This window comes from Narcine bancroftii, chromosome 4 (assembly GCF_036971445.1).
Source record: "Narcine bancroftii isolate sNarBan1 chromosome 4, sNarBan1.hap1, whole genome shotgun sequence".
In the NCBI taxonomy this organism is placed as follows: Eukaryota; Metazoa; Chordata; class Chondrichthyes; order Torpediniformes; family Narcinidae; genus Narcine; species Narcine bancroftii.
In genome coordinates, this window is record NC_091472.1 from 174,534,914 (window position 1) to 174,556,376 (window position 21,463).

The 21,463-nt window shown below is 36.4% G+C and overlaps 1 protein-coding gene across 9 annotated transcripts in view; it reads left to right on the forward strand.

Moving 5' to 3' along the window:
• The window catches only part of sfi1 (SFI1 centrin binding protein), a 287,818-nt gene that overhangs the window by 173,716 nt on the left and 92,639 nt on the right, over window positions 1-21,463 (forward strand). For 7 of the 9 annotated variants that reach the window (XM_069933071.1, XM_069933076.1, XM_069933070.1 and 4 more), the window contains 2 exons: window positions 3,724-3,759; window positions 12,916-13,076. In XM_069933071.1, the coding sequence (XP_069789172.1) occupies window positions 3,724-3,759; window positions 12,916-13,076 (197 nt within the window). The remainder of the gene's footprint in view (window positions 1-3,723; window positions 3,760-12,915; window positions 13,077-21,463) is intronic. The other 2 variants (XM_069933072.1, XM_069933077.1) reach the window with 1 other exon arrangement.

Sequence of the window (21,463 nt, forward strand, 5' to 3'; positions counted from 1 at the left end):
GGAATACATAACCAAATCAAAAGGAAGAAACTACTAAATTTACTGAAAAAAGAAAAAAATGATATAGCATTCGTGCAAGAAACACATTTAACTGAAATGGAGCACAAGAAATTAAAGAGAAATTGGGTAGGACATGTAACAGCAGCGTCATATAATTCAAAAGCTAGAGGAGTAGCTATATTAATCAGTAAAAATGTACCAATTAAAATAGAAGAGGAAATAATAGATCCAGCAGGGAGATATGTAATGATAAAATGTCAGATATATTCGGAGTTTTGGAATCTACTCAATGTATATTCACCTAACGAAGAAGATCAAAAGTTTATGCAAGATTTTTTTTGAAGATGGCAGACACGCAAGGGAACATATTAATAGGAGGGGATTTCAACCTTAATTTGGATTCAAATATGGATAAAACTGGGAAAAAAATTAACAGAAAGAACAAAGTAACCAAATTTATAATTAAATCGATGCAAGAAATGCAACTTTTGGATATATGGTGAAAACAACACCCAAAGGAAAAGGAATATTCATATTATTCGGGTAGACATAAAACATACTCAAGAATAGACCTATTCCTGTTATCAGCTTGTATGCAAGATAGAGTAAGAAAAACAGAATATAAAGCTAGAATATTATCGGACTATTCACCCCTGATATTGACAATAGAGTTAGAGGACATCCCTCCAAGAATGTATAGATGGAGATTAAACTCCATGCTACTTAAAAGGCAGGATTTTAGAGAATTAATTGAAAGACAAATTAAAATGTACTTTGAAATAAATACGGAATCAATGAAAGATAAGTTTATACTATGGGATGCAATGAAAGCGTTCATCAGAGGGCAAATAATAAGTTATGTAACCAAGATGAAGAAGGACTACAATCAGGAAACAGAGCAGTTGGAAAAGGAAATAGTAAATATAGAAAAAGAATTAGCAATGAAGGAGGACACAACTAAAAGAAGAGAATTGGCAGATAAAAAAAATAAAATATGAAACACTACAAACATACAAGGTGGAGAAGAACATAATTAAGACAAAACAGAAATATTATGAACTTGGAGAAAAACCACACAAAATTCTAGCATGGCAGCTTAAGACAGAACAAAAAAAGACAAACAAATCACATATAAGCCAACGGAGATTAATGAAAACTTCAGAGAATTCTACGAACAATTATACCAAACTGAAAACGAAGGGAAAGAAGACAAAGTAGATGAATTTTTAACTAAAATTGAACTACCAAAATTACAAATAGAGGAACAAAATAAATTAACAGAACCATTTGGAACAGTAGAAATACAAGAGATAATAAAAAAACTACCGAATAATAAAACACCAGGAGAGGATGGATTCCCAATAGAATTCTATAAAACATTTAAAGATTTATTAATTCCTCCCCTCCTGGAAGTAATCAACCAGATTGATAAAGCACAAAGCTTACCAGATTCATGCAAAACAGCAATAATTACAGTAATAATGCAAGGGAAAGATCCACTCGCACCAGCGTCATATAGACCAATATCTTTACTTAACACAGATTATAAGATAATAGCTAAACTATTAGCAAACAGATTAGCCAACTTTGTTCCTAAAATAGTAAATCTAGACCAAACTGGATTTATTAAAAAAAGACGAACAACAGACAATATTTGTAAATTTATTAACTTAATTCATGCAGTAGAAGGGAGTAAAGCTCCAACAGTAGCAGTGGCTTTAGACGCAGAGAAGGCCTTTGACAGAGTAGAATGGAATTATTTATTCAAAGTATTACAAAAATTCAGTTTACCAGAGAAGTATATTAATTGGATTAAAGCATTATATAAGGGGCCATTGGCGAAAGTGACAGTAAATGGATATAACCATATAACCATTTACGGAGTGGAAACAGGCCATGTTGGCCTTTTGAGTCCGCACCGGTTCACTGATTTTGTGTGCCCTCTTTAGGCATTGGTCCCGGTAGATCTTCATTCAATAATGATGGGCGAATTCAATGCCGGTGGAGCAATTTTGTCAAATGTGTATATTCTTTTCCCACAGCTGAATAGCACTGAACTTCTAACTATTTGCCTATTATATAAAACACAGTTCTTCTGTCTCTAGACTAATGTCTGGATTGACTAGTATTTGATTACCTTGTCAGATGCTTTATAGAAGTAAATTTAAAAAAAACATCCACTGCCCAACTGTCATCGCTCATCTTCATCATTGCCTTAAAAAAAAGTCTCATCAAATTTGTGAGACAAGACTTCTCCACACTCTAATAAGTCCGTGCTTTTTGAAATGCAAGTAAATGTTATCTTAAAGAATCTTCTCCAATAATTTCCATAGCACTGGTCTACAATTTCCTGATTTATTCCATCATTTTAATGAGAGTCGGAGAACCCCTCCTCAGTATCTTACCAATATTTATCCATTATTCAATATTGCTAACTGGTTATCCAACGATTCACAGATTACTGGGTGGATTTTTATTTTGCTGCATTTTTTACACCAGCAATTACACTTCCAAATTATCTCATCAGCTGTAAAGCACTTAAGGCGTATTCTGCAAGAGATATGAAAGATACAAAAAAAATGTAATTTTTCCTTTCTTTACCAGCAATAAAAATTGTGGGGATTCCCACATCAACAGTATTAAGGAGTGCTTGGATCGCTACTCTAAAATCAGTATTTACAAAGGACACTTGATTTTCCTTTCAACCCATTAACTATATCTCTTTCATTTAGCAACCATCTTTCATTTAAATACATTGTTTAACCTGAATGAACTATCATCCATCAGTACTTTAGTTCATCATTTCTTTATCCAGCCCTCTCAAATAGGATAACAGAAACTACCGAGGGAATAAATTAACCTGTCAAATTTTCAATGACAAATCCAAATGATAAAGTCATGATCTAACATTTCAACCACAGAGCAATGAGTCTGCTATGAACAAACTTGTATTTATTCTTGTAATTAACAGTAAAGGATTAAAAAATCACCATGGCCACATGCAATAAACAGACAAAATATTCTGAAATTTACCTCTATTGATGTTGTCCCTCTTTACCTCTCTCTTCCTTTAAGACACTAATTAAAACAATATTTTTTATAATTTAGACATACAGCATGCCAACATGCCATTTCAGCCCACAAGCCCATGCCGCCCAATAAACACCCAACCAACCTACAACCCCCGGCGCATTTCGAACAGTGGGAGGAAACCAGAGCCCCCCAGAGGAAATCATGAAGACACAGGAAGAATGCGCAAACTCCTACAGAAGCACCGGATTCGAACCCTGGTCCCGACTACTGGTGCTGCCATAGCATTGCGCCAACCGCTACACTAACCCTGCCACTGAACTTACTTCTTTGACCAAATCCCATTATCTTCCTTACTAGTTCGGTGGGAAATTTATGTTAATATTCCTATCATGTGACTGTCTGATATTTCACTACAAGTGCAAACATGTTGTTTTTAATTTTCTTTGGTTTCTAACAGTGCCTGCCCAAATGATATTTATCTTATTCCATTTCCAGAAATCTGTAATCGAATGATTTAAAGAGTTTTTTCTTGCTTTTTAGTGAACCCCAACAAAGCCATATAATCTGGATCCAGTTAAATAGGATTCAAGAAAGACATTTCTCTGAATGTACTGATAACTGGTTTGCTGCTTAGTTTTACAGGGTATATTTTCTCAGTTGCTGATAAATTTTATACGTTCATCTTTCCAGTTACAAAATGCCCGGCACAAATATCAATGATGAATGGTACGTCTTTTTCATAAGTCTCAGTACACTGTTGATAGTGAAATTTTGTTAAATCTCTTGAGCTTGTTCTGACATTTAATGAAATATTTGAAAACAATGCAATTAAGTTGCTGCCAGGTACTTATGACCTCTTTCCCAAACAAATTGGAACTCCTTTTGTTGCAACCAAGATCCTCTCAAAGTTATGCAGAGTTTTTTGCTCTCCAGATTCCCACCAGGACAAATTTCACACAAGTGCCAAATTCAGAGGGGAGCAATATAGATGGTGTTGAACTTGTATTGTTAAACAATATTTGAAACTTAATTCAGAATCTAATTTATTCATGGCAAATGAGCATTAATAGCACAACAATAGTTTGTTGCCCATCCTTAACTACTATTGAATTAATGCAATAAGGTGTAGCATAATATGCATGTCAAACTGTTACATTTAATGTTAGTAATTATATATATGTGTATATATATATATATATATATCAAAGCAATTTAACTTAAGCAGATCAACACGGCAGGGATGCCCACTATCACCCCTATTGTTCGCGTTAGCTATAGAACCACTAGCAGAACTGATAAGAACAGAAAATAAAATAAAAGGGATAAAAATAAAATAAAAGGGATAAAAATAAAAGACAAGGAATATAAAATCAGTTTATTTGCAGATGACGTTATAGAATACTTAACAGAACCAGAATTATCAATAAAAGAATTACATAAGAAATTGAAGGAATATGGAGAAGTGTCGGGTTATAAGATTAACGCAAATAAAAGTGAAACAATGCCAATGAATAATGCGGATTTCTCAAAATTTAAGAAAGAATCACCATTTAGATGGCAAATGCAAGCAATATGATACCTAGGTATACAAATAAATAATAACCTCGGTCATCTATATAAACTCAATTATTATCCACTAATGAAAAAATTACAGGACGACTTAGAGCATTGGAAAGACTTACCACTAACACTAATAGGAAGGATAAACTTTATTAAAATGAACATTTTCCCAAGGATACAATACCTATTTCAGGCATTGCCAATACACTTGACGGAGAAATTCTTCAAGGAGTTAAAGAAAATAATAAGGAAATTTTTATGGAAAGGGGGGAAACCGAGGATAGCACTAGATAAATTAACAGAATGGTATAAACAAGGAGGTTTACAACTGCCAAACTTTAAAAATTATTATAGAGCTGCACAATTAAGATACCTATCAGATTTTTATCAAACAAGGGAAAAGCCAGATTGGACTAGATTAGAACTAGATAAAATAGAGGAGAAGATACCTGAACATATTATATAAATGGGATGAAAAATTGGTATAACATAGGAATTCTCCAGTATTACATCATCTGCTCAATATTTGGAAGTAGATTCATTTAGAAAGGAATGAAACAAATTACCAATTACCAAAACTATTACTGACGCAAAATCAGTTAATCCCTTTTACAATAGATAACCTTTCCTTTAGAGAATGGGAGAAAAAAGGGATCAAAAGAATAGAAAATTGTTTTTCAGGAAATAAATTACTATCCTTTGAACAAATGAAGAATAAATATAATATAACTCAAGATACAGTGTTGGCATACTACCAACTGAAATCCTACTTGAAGGACAAATTGGGAAGCAGTCTGAGGTTACCAGAGGGAAGTAATTTTGAAATATGTGATTACAGATACAATGATAATCAAAAAATTTATAACAAATATGTATATTAAACTGCAAGAAAAGGAGAATGAGGAAACAAATGGTAAAATGAAACAAAAATGGGAACAAGATTTAAACATAAAGATAAAGAAGGAAACATGGGAGAAGTTATGCTCTGGAACTATGAGAAATACAATAAACATGAGGTTACGTATGATACAATATAACTGGATACACAGGCTATACGTTACACCTCAAAAGTTAAATAAATGGGACCCAACAGTATCTGACAGATGTTTTCGTTGTAAAAAAGAAATGGGAACAACAATTCATGCAATCTGGACGTGTGAGAAAGTGAAAATATTTTGGGAAGATCTAAACCAGATATTAAATAAAATTACAGAAAGCAATATACCAAAAAACCCAGAGATCTTCCTCCTAAGTAACATAAAAAACAAAGAATTTGGACTTGATTTGGATGGTACACAAAAAAGATTTGTTAGGATAGCCCTAGCTGTAGCAAAAAAATGTATTATGTCAGCCTGGAAATTAGAAGATAACTTGAGAATACAACAATGGTATATAGAAATGAATAAATGTATTCCATTAGAAAAAAATAACATATAATTTAAGAAATAATATTGCAATATTTGAACAAATATGGGAGCATACATGAAACACAATAGAGAAAACCTACCGGGGACATCTGCCACCTAAAATGACAGAAGGAGAAGGAAATGAAAAGAATTGACTCAGTGGAATTTCTTGTTTATTTTTATTGAGTGACAACATTATTTGACTGGTTTAATGTATCTTAGATTCTGTACTTTAAATGAATGGGAGGGGAGGTAGGGAGGGTGGGATGGGAAGAGGGAGGGTGGGGGTGGAGAAAACGACACTATATATTTGAAAAGGAAAATGTATGTATCTTGATCCATGTGGTTTATGGTGTGAAAAATAAAAAAAAAAATTTTAAAAAGTCTGTGCTGGGACATGTTCTATAATATATTTGGATTCTCTTCCATATTTGCTGCTTGTCTGTTCCCATGCTCTTTTATGTTTCTCTCTTGCCATCTGTATAATCGTGCAATCCCAGTTGTCAATTATGATTGCAATTTAAGTTGCTATATAATATGCAAGGATGTAAAAAAAATGATTGTAAAAAGCATTTAAGGCGCAACTTTTTGTCTTACTATTTTAGTGTAGACAAAATGGTTAACTTTTGTAAACATGTACTGCCTTTGTTATCTCTCATAAATTTATACTAAATTCTCACCCATTCTACAAAATAGACCTTATTCTGACACTGATTTTGAATCGGTACAAATTTAAGGAGAAGATCAGAAAACAATTCAATAGAATAAAAACAAGGAAGAGCCCTCTGAGGTGTATGTACAATGTTAAATTAAAAGCACAGAAATCGATCCATTGGCTCAACTTGTCTATGCCAATCAGCTGGTCCCATTTGCCTGTGTTCAGGCCATATCCCTCTAAACTTTTCCTATCCATATACCTGTCTAAAGATCTTTTGAATAATTGTCCCTCCTTCTAACATTTCCAAATTCATTCCTAATACCTACCACCCTCTGTATGAAGAAAGTATCCTTAAGGTGCCTTTTAAATCTTTCTTTCACACCTTAATTCTACGCCCTTTAGTTTTTGAGTCCCCTTGCCTAAATAAAAGACGATGACTATTTATTTATTCATGCCCCTCATGATTTTATAAATCTCTAAGGTCATTCCCTAACTTCCTATGCTCCAGGGAGAAGAGTCCCAGCCCTCCAGCCTCTCCTTGGAATTCAAACCAACCAGTCTTGTGAATCTTTTTAAAAAAAAAAATTAATTTTTTTTATTTTTCAGACTATGAACCATATCAATCAAAATACATACAAACATTTCCCTCTTAAATATACACAGTGGCATTTTCTCCCGTTTTTTCCACCCCTACCTTCCCTCCCTCCTTCCCACCCCCTCCAAACCCATGAAACGTTCAACATATACAATACAATAAACCCATTAAACAATGCCATCACACAATGAAAATAAACAAGAAAATTGTGTCATCTACTTTTACACAGTGGATCAGGTCATTTTGTCGTCTTCGAATTTTATCATTTTAGGGGGTGGAGGTCAGCGGTAGGCCCTCTCTGTGTTCCATGTACAGTTCCCAAATTTGTTCAAATAATGTGACTTTATTTTTTAAATTGTATGTTATTTTTTCCAATGGAATACATTTGTTAATTTCTGTGTACCATTGCTGTACTCTCAGGCTCTCTTCTGATTTCCAAGTTGACATTATAAATTTTTTTTGCCACAGCTAAGGCTATCATAATAAATCTTTTTTGCGCTTCATCCAGTTTGAGGCCTAATTCTTTACTTCTTATATTACTTAGAAGGAAGATCTCTGGATTTTTTGGTATGTTGCTTTTTGTGATTTTATTTAATACCTGATTTAGATCTTCCCAAAACTTTTTTACTTTCTCACATGCCCAAATTGCATGTACTGTTGTTCCCATTTCCTTCTTACAGCGAAAACATCTATCTGATACTGTTGGGTCCCATTCATTTAACTTTTGGGGTGTGGTATATAGCCTGTGTAACCAATTATATTGTATCATGTGTAACCTAGTGTTTATTATATTTTTCATAGTTCCAGAGCATAACTTTTCCCATATTTCATTTTTTATCTTTGTTTAAATCTTTTTCCCACTTTTGTTTGGTTTATAGCTTATTTCATCATTTTCCTTCTCTTGCAGCTTGATATACATGTCCATTATAAATCTTTTAATTATCATTGTTTCTGTAATCACATATTCAAAGCTGCTTCCTTCTGGTATTCTCAGTCTGCTTTCCAATTTGCCCTTTAAGTAGGTTTTCAGTTGGTGGTATGCAAACATTGTACCATGAGTTATTCCATATTTGTACTTCATTTGTTCAAAAGATAATAAATTATTTCCAAAAAATCAATTTTCTATTCTTTTAATCCCTTTTCTCTTCCATTCTCTAAAGGAAAGGTTATCTATTGTGAAAGGGATTAGTTGATTTTGCATCAATAATAATTTTGATAGTTGGTAATTTGTTTTTTTTCCTTTCTACGTGAATCTTCTTCCATAAGTTGAGTAAATGGTGCAGTACTGGTGAACTTCTATATTGCACCATCTTGTGAATCTTTTCTATTCCCTATCAATCTTAATGTATTTTTTTCCTGTATCTGGATGATTAAAGCTGCACAATACTTCAAGTGCAGTTACACTCGTATCTTGATGTCCCTGGTCCTGTACTCAATGCCCTGACCGATGAAGGAAACTGTGCCAAATGCCACCTTCAAAACTTTGCCTTGCTTTGTTGCCACTTTTGTGCAACTGTGTGCTTTTACTCAAAGTCTCTGATCTACACACTCGTCAGGGGCCTATTATTAACCATGCAATTGTCAGAGTTTTATACCATCTGCCGTTCCTCGGCTCATTTTCCCTGTTCATCTAGATCCCGATGAAGACTTTAATTGCCTTCACTGACTACCATACCACTAATTTTGGTGTCATCTGCAAGCTCATGTACCATGTTATCCAGGTCATTAACATAGATGACAAACAACAGTGGACCCAGCATAGATTCCTGCAGCACACCATTGGTCACAGGTCTCCCATCAGAATAACAATCCTCTGCAACCATTACTAGCTCCTATTATCAAGCCAGTTCTGTATCCAGTTGGCTAGCTCACCCTGGATCCAATATGATCTGACCTTCTGGACCAGCCTACCATGTGGAACCTTTTCAAAGGCCTTTCTAAAGTCCATAGAGACATCAATTATCTTAATCAATCTTCTTGATCACCACTTCAAAAACAAAAAGAAATTGCTGAAATAAAACAATAGAATCAGATATTAACATAAAAAGGCACATTTTAAACATATCGTGGGCCATTTGGCCCTTCTTAAATCTTCTTGCCAGGGATCTCTGCAGCATTCCAATGATTTAAGATTCTAGAGGGAATGGATGTTATTGTCCACAGTGAGCTGTTTCACCTTATCCAGAATTAGAGAGCTCTCATATTTAGATATGAAACTATTATGCTGTCTAGCATTTTCCTGATAAAAGATGTTAGAATATCTGGCCTTCGGCCCCCTAATTTCTCTCGCATTCCTTTTTTGAATATTGTTCTAGGGCCAACTATCAGTGATCTTTCATCATAAAGTCAGAAGTAAGGACATTCTCTGAATATTGTAGACTGTTCAATACCATTTCTCAGATCCTTAGCACTTTGATTTTGCCCACAAGACATAGATGCCATTCAGGAATGGGCTGAAAAGTAGCAGCTCACATTCCTGCCACAAATCTGCCCCAGACAATGACCATGTTCAGTAAGAGATTTTAATATACAGCTGTGGGTCACCTTTGACCAGAAATAACTGGATCAGTTCTCTAAATGCTATCAGAGCAGGTCTTCTTGTGAGCATCTTTCAAGTCAAGTTTATTGTCATCTGATTGCACAAGTACAATCTGACAAAACAGTCTTCACTGGTCATTGGTGCAAAGTATGCAGATACACAACCAGACAAACAAACAATACATGTGCAGTGTTCATATTATACAAACATACGCACACACTCTGTTTCATCACTATAAGAGTCTTGGATGGTAGGTGTAAGCAGTTCTTTTGTTCGTTCAGCATTCTCACTGCCTGTGGGAAGAAGCAGTTCCTCAGTCTGGTGGTGCTGAGTCAGATACTCCTGTATCTCTCTCCTGATGGGAATAGCTGAGAGATGCTGTGTGCAGCGTGGAAGGGTCCTCAATGATTTTGCACGCCTTCATCTTCCTGGTAGATGGAGCGGTGGTGGGGAGGTGGGGGGATGGTGTGCAGAAGGTGGTGGGAGACTCCAGTGATCCTCTCGGCCACTCTTGTGGTTCTATGGATTGACCTCTGATCCAAGCTATGTCAGGAATGCGATGGATTATTTATTGTTTGCCTGGATATGTGGAGCTGTAACATCTTTTAACAACCTTAATGCGATTCATTCTTAATTTGTATACTTCACCACCTGAAACTGCAGGAGCAGTGTGTTCTACCTAGAAAATGCATAGCATTATTCTCCTGAGCTTCTCTGGCAACAATTCCAAAACCCATGTCCTGCATGATCAAGAAAGGCATCATTTTCAAGCAGAGGGGATTGCTCTCACCTGTGGCTTTCACTCAAAGTTCTCTTTTACCCTGACATAAAGCATTTTGTTGTTCCCTCATTGCTGCTGTGTCTAAATACCAGAACACTTTCCCCAACAATTATGTCCAAATACCACACCAAAGTATCTGGAGCAGTTCAAGAAGATGACACCATCAAATTCTTCAAGGTCAAGGCACTATTTATTGTCATGTAATATACATTAAAACTGTAATACACTGATATTACACTACTTAAACTTTTGTCAGCCATAATTCAAACAAAAGGTCACGATGAACATTGGCTGGCACCCCCACAATAGAAGAAAGAGAAGCAAAAGAGGCCCTTTAGAGTCCCTGAGTGTCCATGGATTTATCTCCAGCACTCCTTCCGCCTCTCCAGTTGCACAGACTTCTGTTTGATTAATCGGCAACCTAAGCCTCTGATCAAGAAGCCCTTCAGGAGTCCTTCTTGTTCCAGCAACCTACGGGCTCTGTGGGTTCTTTGACCTCAAGTCGCCAGCCTGTGTGAGTCCTTTGATCCAAATTGCCAATAACCCGCCTGTATGGATCCTTCATCCCACCTGTATGAGCTCCTTGCTGGTCCATTGCCATGGTCACCATCCTGTAGGGTGGTCTCCAATGCTTCTCTGGTGTTCTGTTTCTGGTGACCTGTGCTGGCCCTTTGCTCCCCTGGAGTCTGCAGTCCCTCATGGTATGCTGCCCAGTACTCTTGCTGCCATCTTGGACACAGATCCCGTGGTTGTAGGATTTTTTTTTAAAAAACCCACTGTCGGTTCCTTTAACAGGCAGTTTAAAGCCTGTACGGAGGCATCAACATTAGGACCAGGCATTAGGACCCTATGGAGCTGCACGTGTTTCTGCTGCCACTTTCCTGGATAAGCAGCAATGCTGATATTACAGCAGCTCCAGCAGTGCTACCATTTGTTAAAATCGATGCATTTAGGGATGGGTAATAATTTCTGCTCTTGCTCGCAATGCCCAGATTATGGAAAATGAATAAACATATTGTAAGAGACTTCTTTATTTGATTGAACCATGTCTTAGTTAATGTAACCACAATTATATTCCCAGCAAAACAATGTTATCAATTATATTCCCCAATCAGGCAGTGTTGGAAAAATATGAGAGAATTAACAGTCACTATGCAAGGCGGGTTGTGATGTGGGGAGGGTGAACGGATGTGGTTGGGAGTAAATTAAACAAAAGATCCCTCTGTTCATTCACACTCCTAAGTAACCATTAACCCTGTATTCAGAGATAGTTGCGTCATGGCCCCTTCTGTCATTTAAGAGAAGGTTGGATGTGTACATGGAGGTGAGGGGGTCGGAGGGTTATTGGCGGTGAGCGGGAGGTTTGAGCTAGTGGAGTTGTTCTAGTGAACCGGTGCGGACTCGAAAGGCCGACATGGCCTGTTTCCGCTCTGTAAATGGTTATATAGTTATGGTTATATGGGGACAAGGCCCTGCATGATATGTATTTGCAGCCTTCCATACATGTTAGTTACTCCCCTGTTCCCTGTTTCTTTCTTCCCCCTCTGTTCACTTTGTTCCTCACTATTCTTCCTGTATTTGGTTTCACCATTGTCAAGAAGGCCACATTGAGAGCACGGAATGGAATGTGGTAGACAAGGTTGAAGAAGGTGCATGTGAAATTACCTCGATTACTACCTGGATGAATTGGGGATCAGAGGTTGTTTCAGACAATTAGAATGGTCTAATCAATTGTTGTTTAATGCTACAATTAAAACTGTGACTAACTCAATATTATTCTTTGTAATTGCAAGATAGATCCCGAATTTTTTAAATTGCTGGGCAATCCAAATTTAAACTCACCAATTATTTTCATGCAAATTTTTTTGTTACACTCATGTGAAGTGTTGGATTTCATAGATTCTATAATTTTAGTTGGATAATAAGGGGATTCTGAATGTGTGAATTTATCTCTTCAATTTTCCCCCTCCCTCACTAAATGTGAGCAGAGAGTCAATGCTGAGATACAATCCCTGATAGTTCTCACAACACTTCATTGCTTCTTGATGGAGTGCACCTTGTTACCACCCCACACTTGAAAAATAATTGTCAATGTTGAGCAGTGCCTCTGGAATGATGAGCTATAATCTTCACTAATTTATTCCCTGCAGCACTTTGGAAAAATATGTTAAAAATAAACAATCAGTTTATTGGAATTTGAGCAAAATGCATTTTACTCTCCACCACATCGCCTCCATATTTCGCCTCTCCCCCCACCCCACCCCAATCCTCAACATCTTTACAGATGATCTAAAGGATTATCCAGTTGATTCAAGGAGCCAATTTTACTTTTGTCTTTCCCAGTCCATTTACAGCATGTGTTTTCTCACTGGAAACGGCTCAGTAAATTAGCAGTGACTCAGCGAGGCAAGTTGGTGGCTGCTTCACAACACTATGGACTGAAGATTATTAAGAAATGCCTGATGTCATGGAAACTGTATCATGGACATTGTTTAAGAATAATGGTGAGTATATATTTATATATAAAAATCTAATCTTCACTGACAGAGATATTGAATGCTTTGGACCATTTGGGCATAACACAGCATAAGCTTCAAAACTGGCTATAAATGTTGTGAAGTTCTTTCAGATGTTCAGTTCTGTGGATTTTTGAATTGTTCAGAATCACGGAGGAGGCTGTAATCTTTGCAAATTATTTGCTTTCTTTGTCAATGAATGACCACATTTTTTTAGTGTATCATAAATTTATTATAAATCTTACCACTACTTTTTTTTCTATCTTTGGAGGGTGATTAATATTGGTACAGTGGAAATCCAGAAATATGGATATCAGAAATCCAGACCATCCGAAAATCTAGACTTTTCAAAAACTCTCCAACATAAAATTTAGCAGACTTTTGTGTGCGTGCATGCGAAAGTCCCTCAGATACACAGCAGCTGTAAGCAACCATGATTCTTAACATTACTTTTCTTTAAAACTGCTCGTTTTGATAAATGAAGCATGCTGAATTTGCTAATGAACGAACTATCAAAATTTACCTGTTCGTCTCTTTATTCCTCCTTAAATTTGAATTTTAAAACTACGGCCCGAGAATCCAGACCCAATCCCCAAGCAGTCCAGATTTTCGGACTTTGACAGTCTGTGATTAAAAGTTGCAGTTTCCGGATGCAACCCCCCGATATGTTTGTAGTTGATGTTGTTTAAAATGGCCTTTTGTTGCAGTTGTAGTAAAAGTGAAACAAATAGAGCAGGTGAGGTTTATGAATTAAGGCCCATTATTATCTTAACTACAAGGCCACATGATATTGACATGGGAAAAGACTATAATGAATTCAAGACTGTCAGAAAATTAAGATATGCATTTCAGTGATGGAGAATGGCACCCGTGTGCAAATGTTTTGTCAGGTTTTATGCAGATTTTGAGGGAATTTCTGAAAATCCTGGCTAAGATTGGAATGAGGTTTTCTTTTCTGGATGACAAGAAGATAGTTGTGAAAGTTGCACTGATAATTGTGGTGGGTGACATCCAAAGAGTGATTTTGAGTGGAGACTGGATCAGAACATGTTGATCAAGATTATTTGGTCTGATCATTACGTCTGGTGAAGTGGAAAAAATTCCCATAGACAAGTTCCTTTTACTTCCACTCTTATTTGTCTGCCTTCCATTTATGCAGTGAAAAGGTAGAGCAGAGAGCCAGGCAACCCACAGCTTGGTAGTCAAGCAAAGGGGAAGATTTTCAAACAGAAGGGACAGATCCAACAGCCAGGGTGAATTTGCCAACATAGGTTAAAATGGCAGAAAGAACATGCATTTGTGAAAGGACAAACAAGACTCCTAAAGAAGGGCTCAGGCCCAAAGCATTTACTACCTTTTGTTTTCTCTGGGTACGACATAGCCTTCAGAGTTTCTCCAGCACTTTTGTGTGTTACACAAGGCAAAACATACTACATTAAGAAAAGTGTGTGGTCTTAGAAAAGCCTTGTAACATGGGTAATAAAAAAGCAAGAGCTGGTTAATTACTATAAAATCTATTGTGAATCTTAGAGAAGGAACAATAGATGACACTAATACTTTAGATAAGGACTGCTGTGGATACTGACTGCCAGAAGAGAGAGATGAGAGTTATGCTTTTGGCTACTTGTTCTGGTGACTATAACTGACTGTGGAAGATGAAGGTCGGCCACTCTCCACTACACAATGTTTTTTAAAAAAATTTTTAAATTTATCATTTGTATCAATACAAAAAAGAATAATTCAGTAATATAGCAATTGTCATAGGTCACACACAATGATACAAAACACTTTTTAATTTTTCTCCCCAACCCCCCTCCCTCCCAAAAGAAAAAGAAAAGAACACCTACTTCTACATGTATAATATTATTAGCATATATACTATTCATTGATTATTTTTATAGCTTCTAATTGAGAAGGGTGAGTAAGGTGGAGAAGGTGGATGGAATTTTATTCATAAATTTCATACATGGTTTCAAAATTTTATTAAAATTTTCAACTCAATTTCTTAAACTATATGTAATTTTTTCTAAAGGCATACAATTTTGCATATCAATAGGCCTAATAATACCACATTTTCCGTTTTCCATGTTATCACTATACATTTCTTTGCAGTCGCTATTGCTAGACTTAAAAATTCTCCTTGACATTTATCCAATTTCAATTTTATATATCTTTTTCATATATATTCCCAAGTAAAAATATTCTTGGATTTTTTGTATCTTTATCTTCATAATTTGTCCTAATAGTACACTCAAATCATTCCAACACCTTTCCACTTTTTCACAGGACCATACCGAATATAAAAAAAGTCCCTGTTTCCTTAGGACATCGAAAACACTTATCTGAATAATTAGAATTAAGTCCATTTAATTTATGTGGGGTATAGTATAATTGATGAAGAAAGTTATATTGAACCATTTGATATCTAGCATTAACTGTATTCGTAACACTCTCTTGACAGAATTTTGACCATATTTCCTCTTTAATTTGTATATTTAAATCTCTCTCCCTTCGTAATTTTGATTTGTGTAAATCTTTTTTTCCTCGTGCACAATGTTGTGGAGCAACCCAAGTTCCTTGGTGTGCATGTAACGGATGGACCTATCCTCATTAGTCAGGAAGGCACAGCATCACCTGCATTTCTGAAGGAGATTGAGGAAAGAAGCTTGAGGAATTGAAGAAGGTGATGTTCTTGACTGTGAAGGAATGTTTGGTTGTTGCTGTTCAAATTGAGTAGTTTACAGTCATCAATCGAACTGGGATAGAACAGGAAAACAATAAATCACTCAATGAGGGAATAATTCAGAAAGACCAAGGAATTGTGAGATCGCTGGTCAAGAAGCTTCTGTGCAAAATAATATGGTAGAGTTGAAACAAAATATTTTAGGACAATGTTCACATTGGACTTCCTGTCTCATCATTCAGGAGACATCGTGTCTATTAAATTTGAAGATAGGCTTTAAAAACACTATTGAAACCATAAACTGAGGTCCAGAGTTGGTCTTTTGGTGTTAATATCATTTGCAACGAAGTTAATTTAATACAAAATGGAGACAAAATGACTGGGCTCTCAGAAGTGCTTATTAAACAACCTAGCAAACTGTTACAATCAGAATATTCTTGAAAAGACATCCTTGATAATAGGTGCTGTATTATTACAGCAAAACTCAGTTAGGGAAGTGGGTGGGATTTGTTGTGTGAAGACAAGGTACTGACAAAGGCTGCAGTGAGACTCCAGCTTTTCATTGGTCTTTCTTTTAACACAATGGACAAAAGTATTGAAAAAGCTGAGATAATTAAAAGACAATGATTCTAGAAATTCATGTTTTAAAATCTTTGTATCTGATAAAAATGGAAAACCTGTCAAAGTAAAGATGAAAGGTAGAGAAAATCATTTATGAAACTCTTGGCTGCTCTTGATCAAAGCAGAGCAATGATGTCAAAGGGTCTAAGGGCAGAAAGGCAGTAGGCCTGGAAAGAGACGCATCACTGCCTATTCTCATTATCCCTAGAAATTGGATATGAATGAGATGTTTTTGATTGTCTCTTTTATTTGGACAATGATTTGAGTTTACAGTCATTAAGTTGCAAACCTCTTTGAGTACAGCAGGGACACCTCTACAAGAGGAAGGGCAATCGACAAGTATGCGACAATCACCGAGGTGTCTTGCTCCTTTCCATCACAGGAAAAACCCTTGCAAGAGTCCTGCTAAATTGTCTGGTCACTCATCTGGAGCTGGGCATGCTGCCAGAGTCACAGTGTGGCTTCTGCAAAGATCGTTGGACTATTGACATGATTTTTGCCGCGCACCAACGTCAGGAGAAGTGTCAGGAGCAGACTTGCAAACTCTACATAACCTTTGTTGACCTCACAAAAGCCTTTGACGCTGTCAGCCAACGAGGCCTGTGGAGGATCATGTCAAAGTTCGGCTGCCCCATCAAATTCATTCAGATGGTACGCCAGTTCCATGATCGCCGGAGTGCTGAACAGCGGAGAATTCTCCAAGGCATTCCCAGTCACCAATGGTGACAAATGGGGTTGTGTGCTTGCACCCACACTATTCAGCATGACGCTCACTGCCATACTGAATGTTGCCTTTCAGGACAATGTTGCTGGAATCAGCCTTGAGTCCAGAGTGGATGGGAAGCTCTTCAACCTGAGGAGCCTTCAAGCTATTACCAAAATGAAGGAAGCTGTTCTGAGAGACTTCCTCTTTGCCAATAATTGTGCCCTGTATGCTGGTTCAGGGCCACAGATGCATGTCAGTGTGGACAAGTTCTCCATGCCTTGTATCAATTTTGGACTCAGCATTAACATTTAAAAATGTATCACCCAGCTCCTCATGCTCTATACACAGAACCCAAAATCACAATCAAAGGGCAGGAACTACATGCAGTGGACCTGCTAATTTACCTTGGCAGCACCTTCTCCCAATCATTGACTTGATACCAAAGTTAACTGCTTTCAGAAGGTTGCGTTCCACTGTATGGGAACGTCAAGGAATCACTCCAGCAACAAAATTGAAGGTCGACAGAGCTGCGGTACTGACTAATCACCTGTATGCCTGTGATACATGGACTGTGTATTGAAGGCGTGCAAGGCAGCTCAACCATTTTCACATGGCTTGTTTTCGCAGAATATTAGGCATCAGATGGCAAGACAAAGTACCAGACACTGATGTTCTCTCCAGAACAAGTCTATCATCAGTCCACACACTGCTTATGAGATCATGGATCTGCTTGGCTGGTAATGTCATGTATGGCGGACGGGCATATACCAAAGCAGCTCCTTTTTGGGGAACTCTGCTGGTAGATGCTCGAATGGAGGGCAGAAGAAATGTTATGAAGACACACACTAAAGGCCTCCCTGAAGTTGCTTGACATAGTCATGACAACCTGGGAAATGCTTGCACAAAACTGTCCAAACTGGCGTGGCCTTATCCACACAAGGCTGTCAAGCTTACAAAGCAAGGCACACTGCTAAAACACAACATAATCACAAGGTGCGCAAGTCCAGAGTCGTCAGCGCAACAACTGCAGTGCATACATATGTCTGACTAACGTGCCAGGATATTCCGTCCCTGAATTGGCTTGACCAGTCATCTTTGGACACACCTCATCCAATTTTAAAGTGACTAATGGTGTCAAGGTCTTCATTGACGAAGCTGGATGATCATCATTAAGTTGCACAATGTGGAAACAGGCCCTTTGGCTCAACAAATCCTGTGGACCAAAGTGCTTACTTGAACTCATTCGATTTGCCTTTTTCCTCATGTTCCTCTTTACCTTCCCAGACCATCAACCTGTCCGAATGTTGATATCATGCTTGCAGCTACCACTTTCTCTGGCAGCTTGTTCTGAATAAACACCATCCTCTGTGTGGAAAATGTTGCCCTCAAGTCCCCTGTAAATCTCTCCCTTCATACCCTCTAGCTTTGGACACCCCTCCTGGGAAAAAGACAGTGATCATCCAACTTATCTATGTCTTCATAATTTTATAAACCTCTGTAAAGTCACTTTCAGTCTCTTTTAGCTCCAAGATATACACTCCCAGCCTATGAAGTATGTCCTTGTAGCTCATCGCACCCCGATCCAGTTTCACATTTTCCATCTGTCCTTTACATGTTTCCATTTTCTTGCCCATTGAAGTACTCACTTTTCATTTAATCTTGCCTCCTCCTCTATCTACTTCACCTCTCCCATCTTCATGACCATTGGATTGGCCCCTTCTCAGCCCTTTTCTACACTTTTTCTTACACTTGATATCAGCTCTTCTCACCTTCTTCTCAAATCAGGATTCCAAAATGTTCATTTCTTTCCATGACCTGCTGAATCACATCTGCTTCTCATTGGTCAAGATGCCAGCACCTGGGGGGGAGGGGGGTGCCACGTGCTAACGTGGGGCTAGACTTGAATTCGCTGCTCTCTTAAAAAGTTTTTAAAAAGTGTCAAGAAGCCTGAACTGACTGCAAGAAAATAGAAGAGGAAGCTATCGAAAGGCCTTCAGAACAATATACAATGCCTCCTAAGAAAGATAAACTGATTGTTACTTTCAAGAACTTGAATAAGAAAAATAAGCTTTTAAAGAAGAGCGGCCTACCTTGAAGAAGGATCCTGGAGCTCTCTGGAAGGCAAGTGCCTGTGGTGACAGACCTGGAGCTGGGGAGATCTTGGACATCGTTGTACAAGGTCTGCCCCGACAATGGCCGACTACCACGGGTGAAGAAGTGACACCTCGTGCATGCACAGAGCACAAAAAAGGAGGCAATTTTATAAAAAGCTTAAGAACCTCCAGCTCCAGTGATCAAGTGGAGGAGAAGGAAAATCATTCCATCTATTTAAATCATCTTTAATTTTATTAAATAATGGAACATAATCTAACCTATACAAATTTTCTAAATTTCTATCACTTCTCATACCCAAATATTTAATTCGATTATTTCTCCACCTAAATTGAGCTACACATTTACAACAATCATAATCTCCTTCTACTTTAATAGGGTGTATAAAAATGAATATTTTTCTGAGGATTCGATATTTTTTTCAATCTATCCCTTGTTTAGTACCCAAAAAAAATTTTTAAGACCTTAATTTAATTGTAAGAAAATTTTTATGGAAGGGGAAAATGAATAGGGTGTCTTTGGAGAAATTAACTTGGAAATTTGAATTAGGTGGTTTACAATTTCCTAATTTTCAGAATTATTATGAAACTGCACAATTGAAATTTATTAATGCAATGTTTGATATAAATAAATCTTCTATTTTGGCCAATATAGAGTTAGATAAAATTGATGAGAAGTTTATGGGTGAATTTATTTATAAGTGGAATTCAAAATTGTTAGCTGGTATAGATCCACCAATTTTGAAACATTTAATTGAAATATGGAATAAAGTTGATTTTCAGATAGGTAGGAAAATAAAGATTTCAGCGAAAATTCCTTTATATTAGAGTAAACTTTTCCCCTTTACTGACAATAATCAGTTTTTTAAAATATGGAATCAAATGGTAATTTAAAAAGTTGAAGATTGTTTTGAAGCAGGGAAGTTTTTTTAAATCTTTTAATCGAATGAAAGAGAAGTTTCAGGTTCCTGATGGATAAAAAAATTTGTTGGAGAAATTAGGCCATAGTTTAAAATTACCTAGGCAATCTGCTTTAGAATTATTACTTACTAAGGAAGATTCAAATAAATTTATCTCTGTGATGTACAAGTTATTACAAAACAAAATGCTTAAACTGAATGTTCATAAATCAAGAATAAAATGGAAACTTGATTTGAATAGAAAGATAGATGAAAATGTTTGGAGTTATTTATGTAAAGATAGTATGACTAAGGTTATAAATGTATGATTATAGATTGGTACAATATAATTTTTTACATCAATTGTATTTAACTCCTCAAAAATTAAAGAAATTTGAATTAAGTTCTACAGATTTATGTTTTAGGCGTGGACAAGAAATAGGTACTTTTTTCATTCAACTTGGACTTGTTCTAAGGTTAAGAATTTTTGGTTACAAGTTAAATAATTTTTGGAGCGAGTATTAAAAGTAAGTTTACCATTTGATCCAATGTTATTTTTATGAGGGGATATTAAGTCGATGGCTTTTGAGTTGAGATTGACTTTGTACCAAATTTAATTTTTATGTTTGGCTTTGGCAGTTTCTGAAAAATGTGTGGCTACTACATGGAAATTTGATTTGGTTTTAGGAATGCAAAGTTGGCATATTGAAATTAAATCTTGTATTCCTTTAGAAAAGATAATATATAGTTTGAGGGGTAAATATTTTTTATAAATGTATGGAGCCCATATTTAAAAACTCTTGGTATTAAAATTTGATCTTCCAATCTACTCCAGTAGATGTCTCAGCTTCCACAGCTAAAAAGTTGATTCTGACTCTTTTTAGTGATGATCTCCTTTCTTTCTTTCTTTGTAGGTGGGTAGGGGAGGAGGGAGGTTGTTAATCGTGTGGACGAGGGAAGTTGGGGGGGGGGGGTTTCATTTAATTATATAATGTTTGTATCAATATATTATAACTAATGTCATATGATTTAAAATTGTAAATAAAATAATAAATTTTTAAAAAAGAGGATCAGGAAGAAGAAGAAATGTATGTTGAGCAGAGTTTTGGCCAAAAAACAGGTGAAAATAAAGGAGTCTTGCATATCCACAACTGAAATGAAGAAATATATGGATTCTTTCCAGCAAACTTTGTTACAATTAACAATGGAAGTTAAAAAAATGTAATGAGGGTTCTACGAAGAAGGTGGAGAAAATTATATCACAAATGGAACAAAAATTTAAAGTGATGGATGCAAAAAAATTAAAGGTAATGAATTTGAAGTTCAACATGTTAAAGAGCAAATGAAGAAGGTTC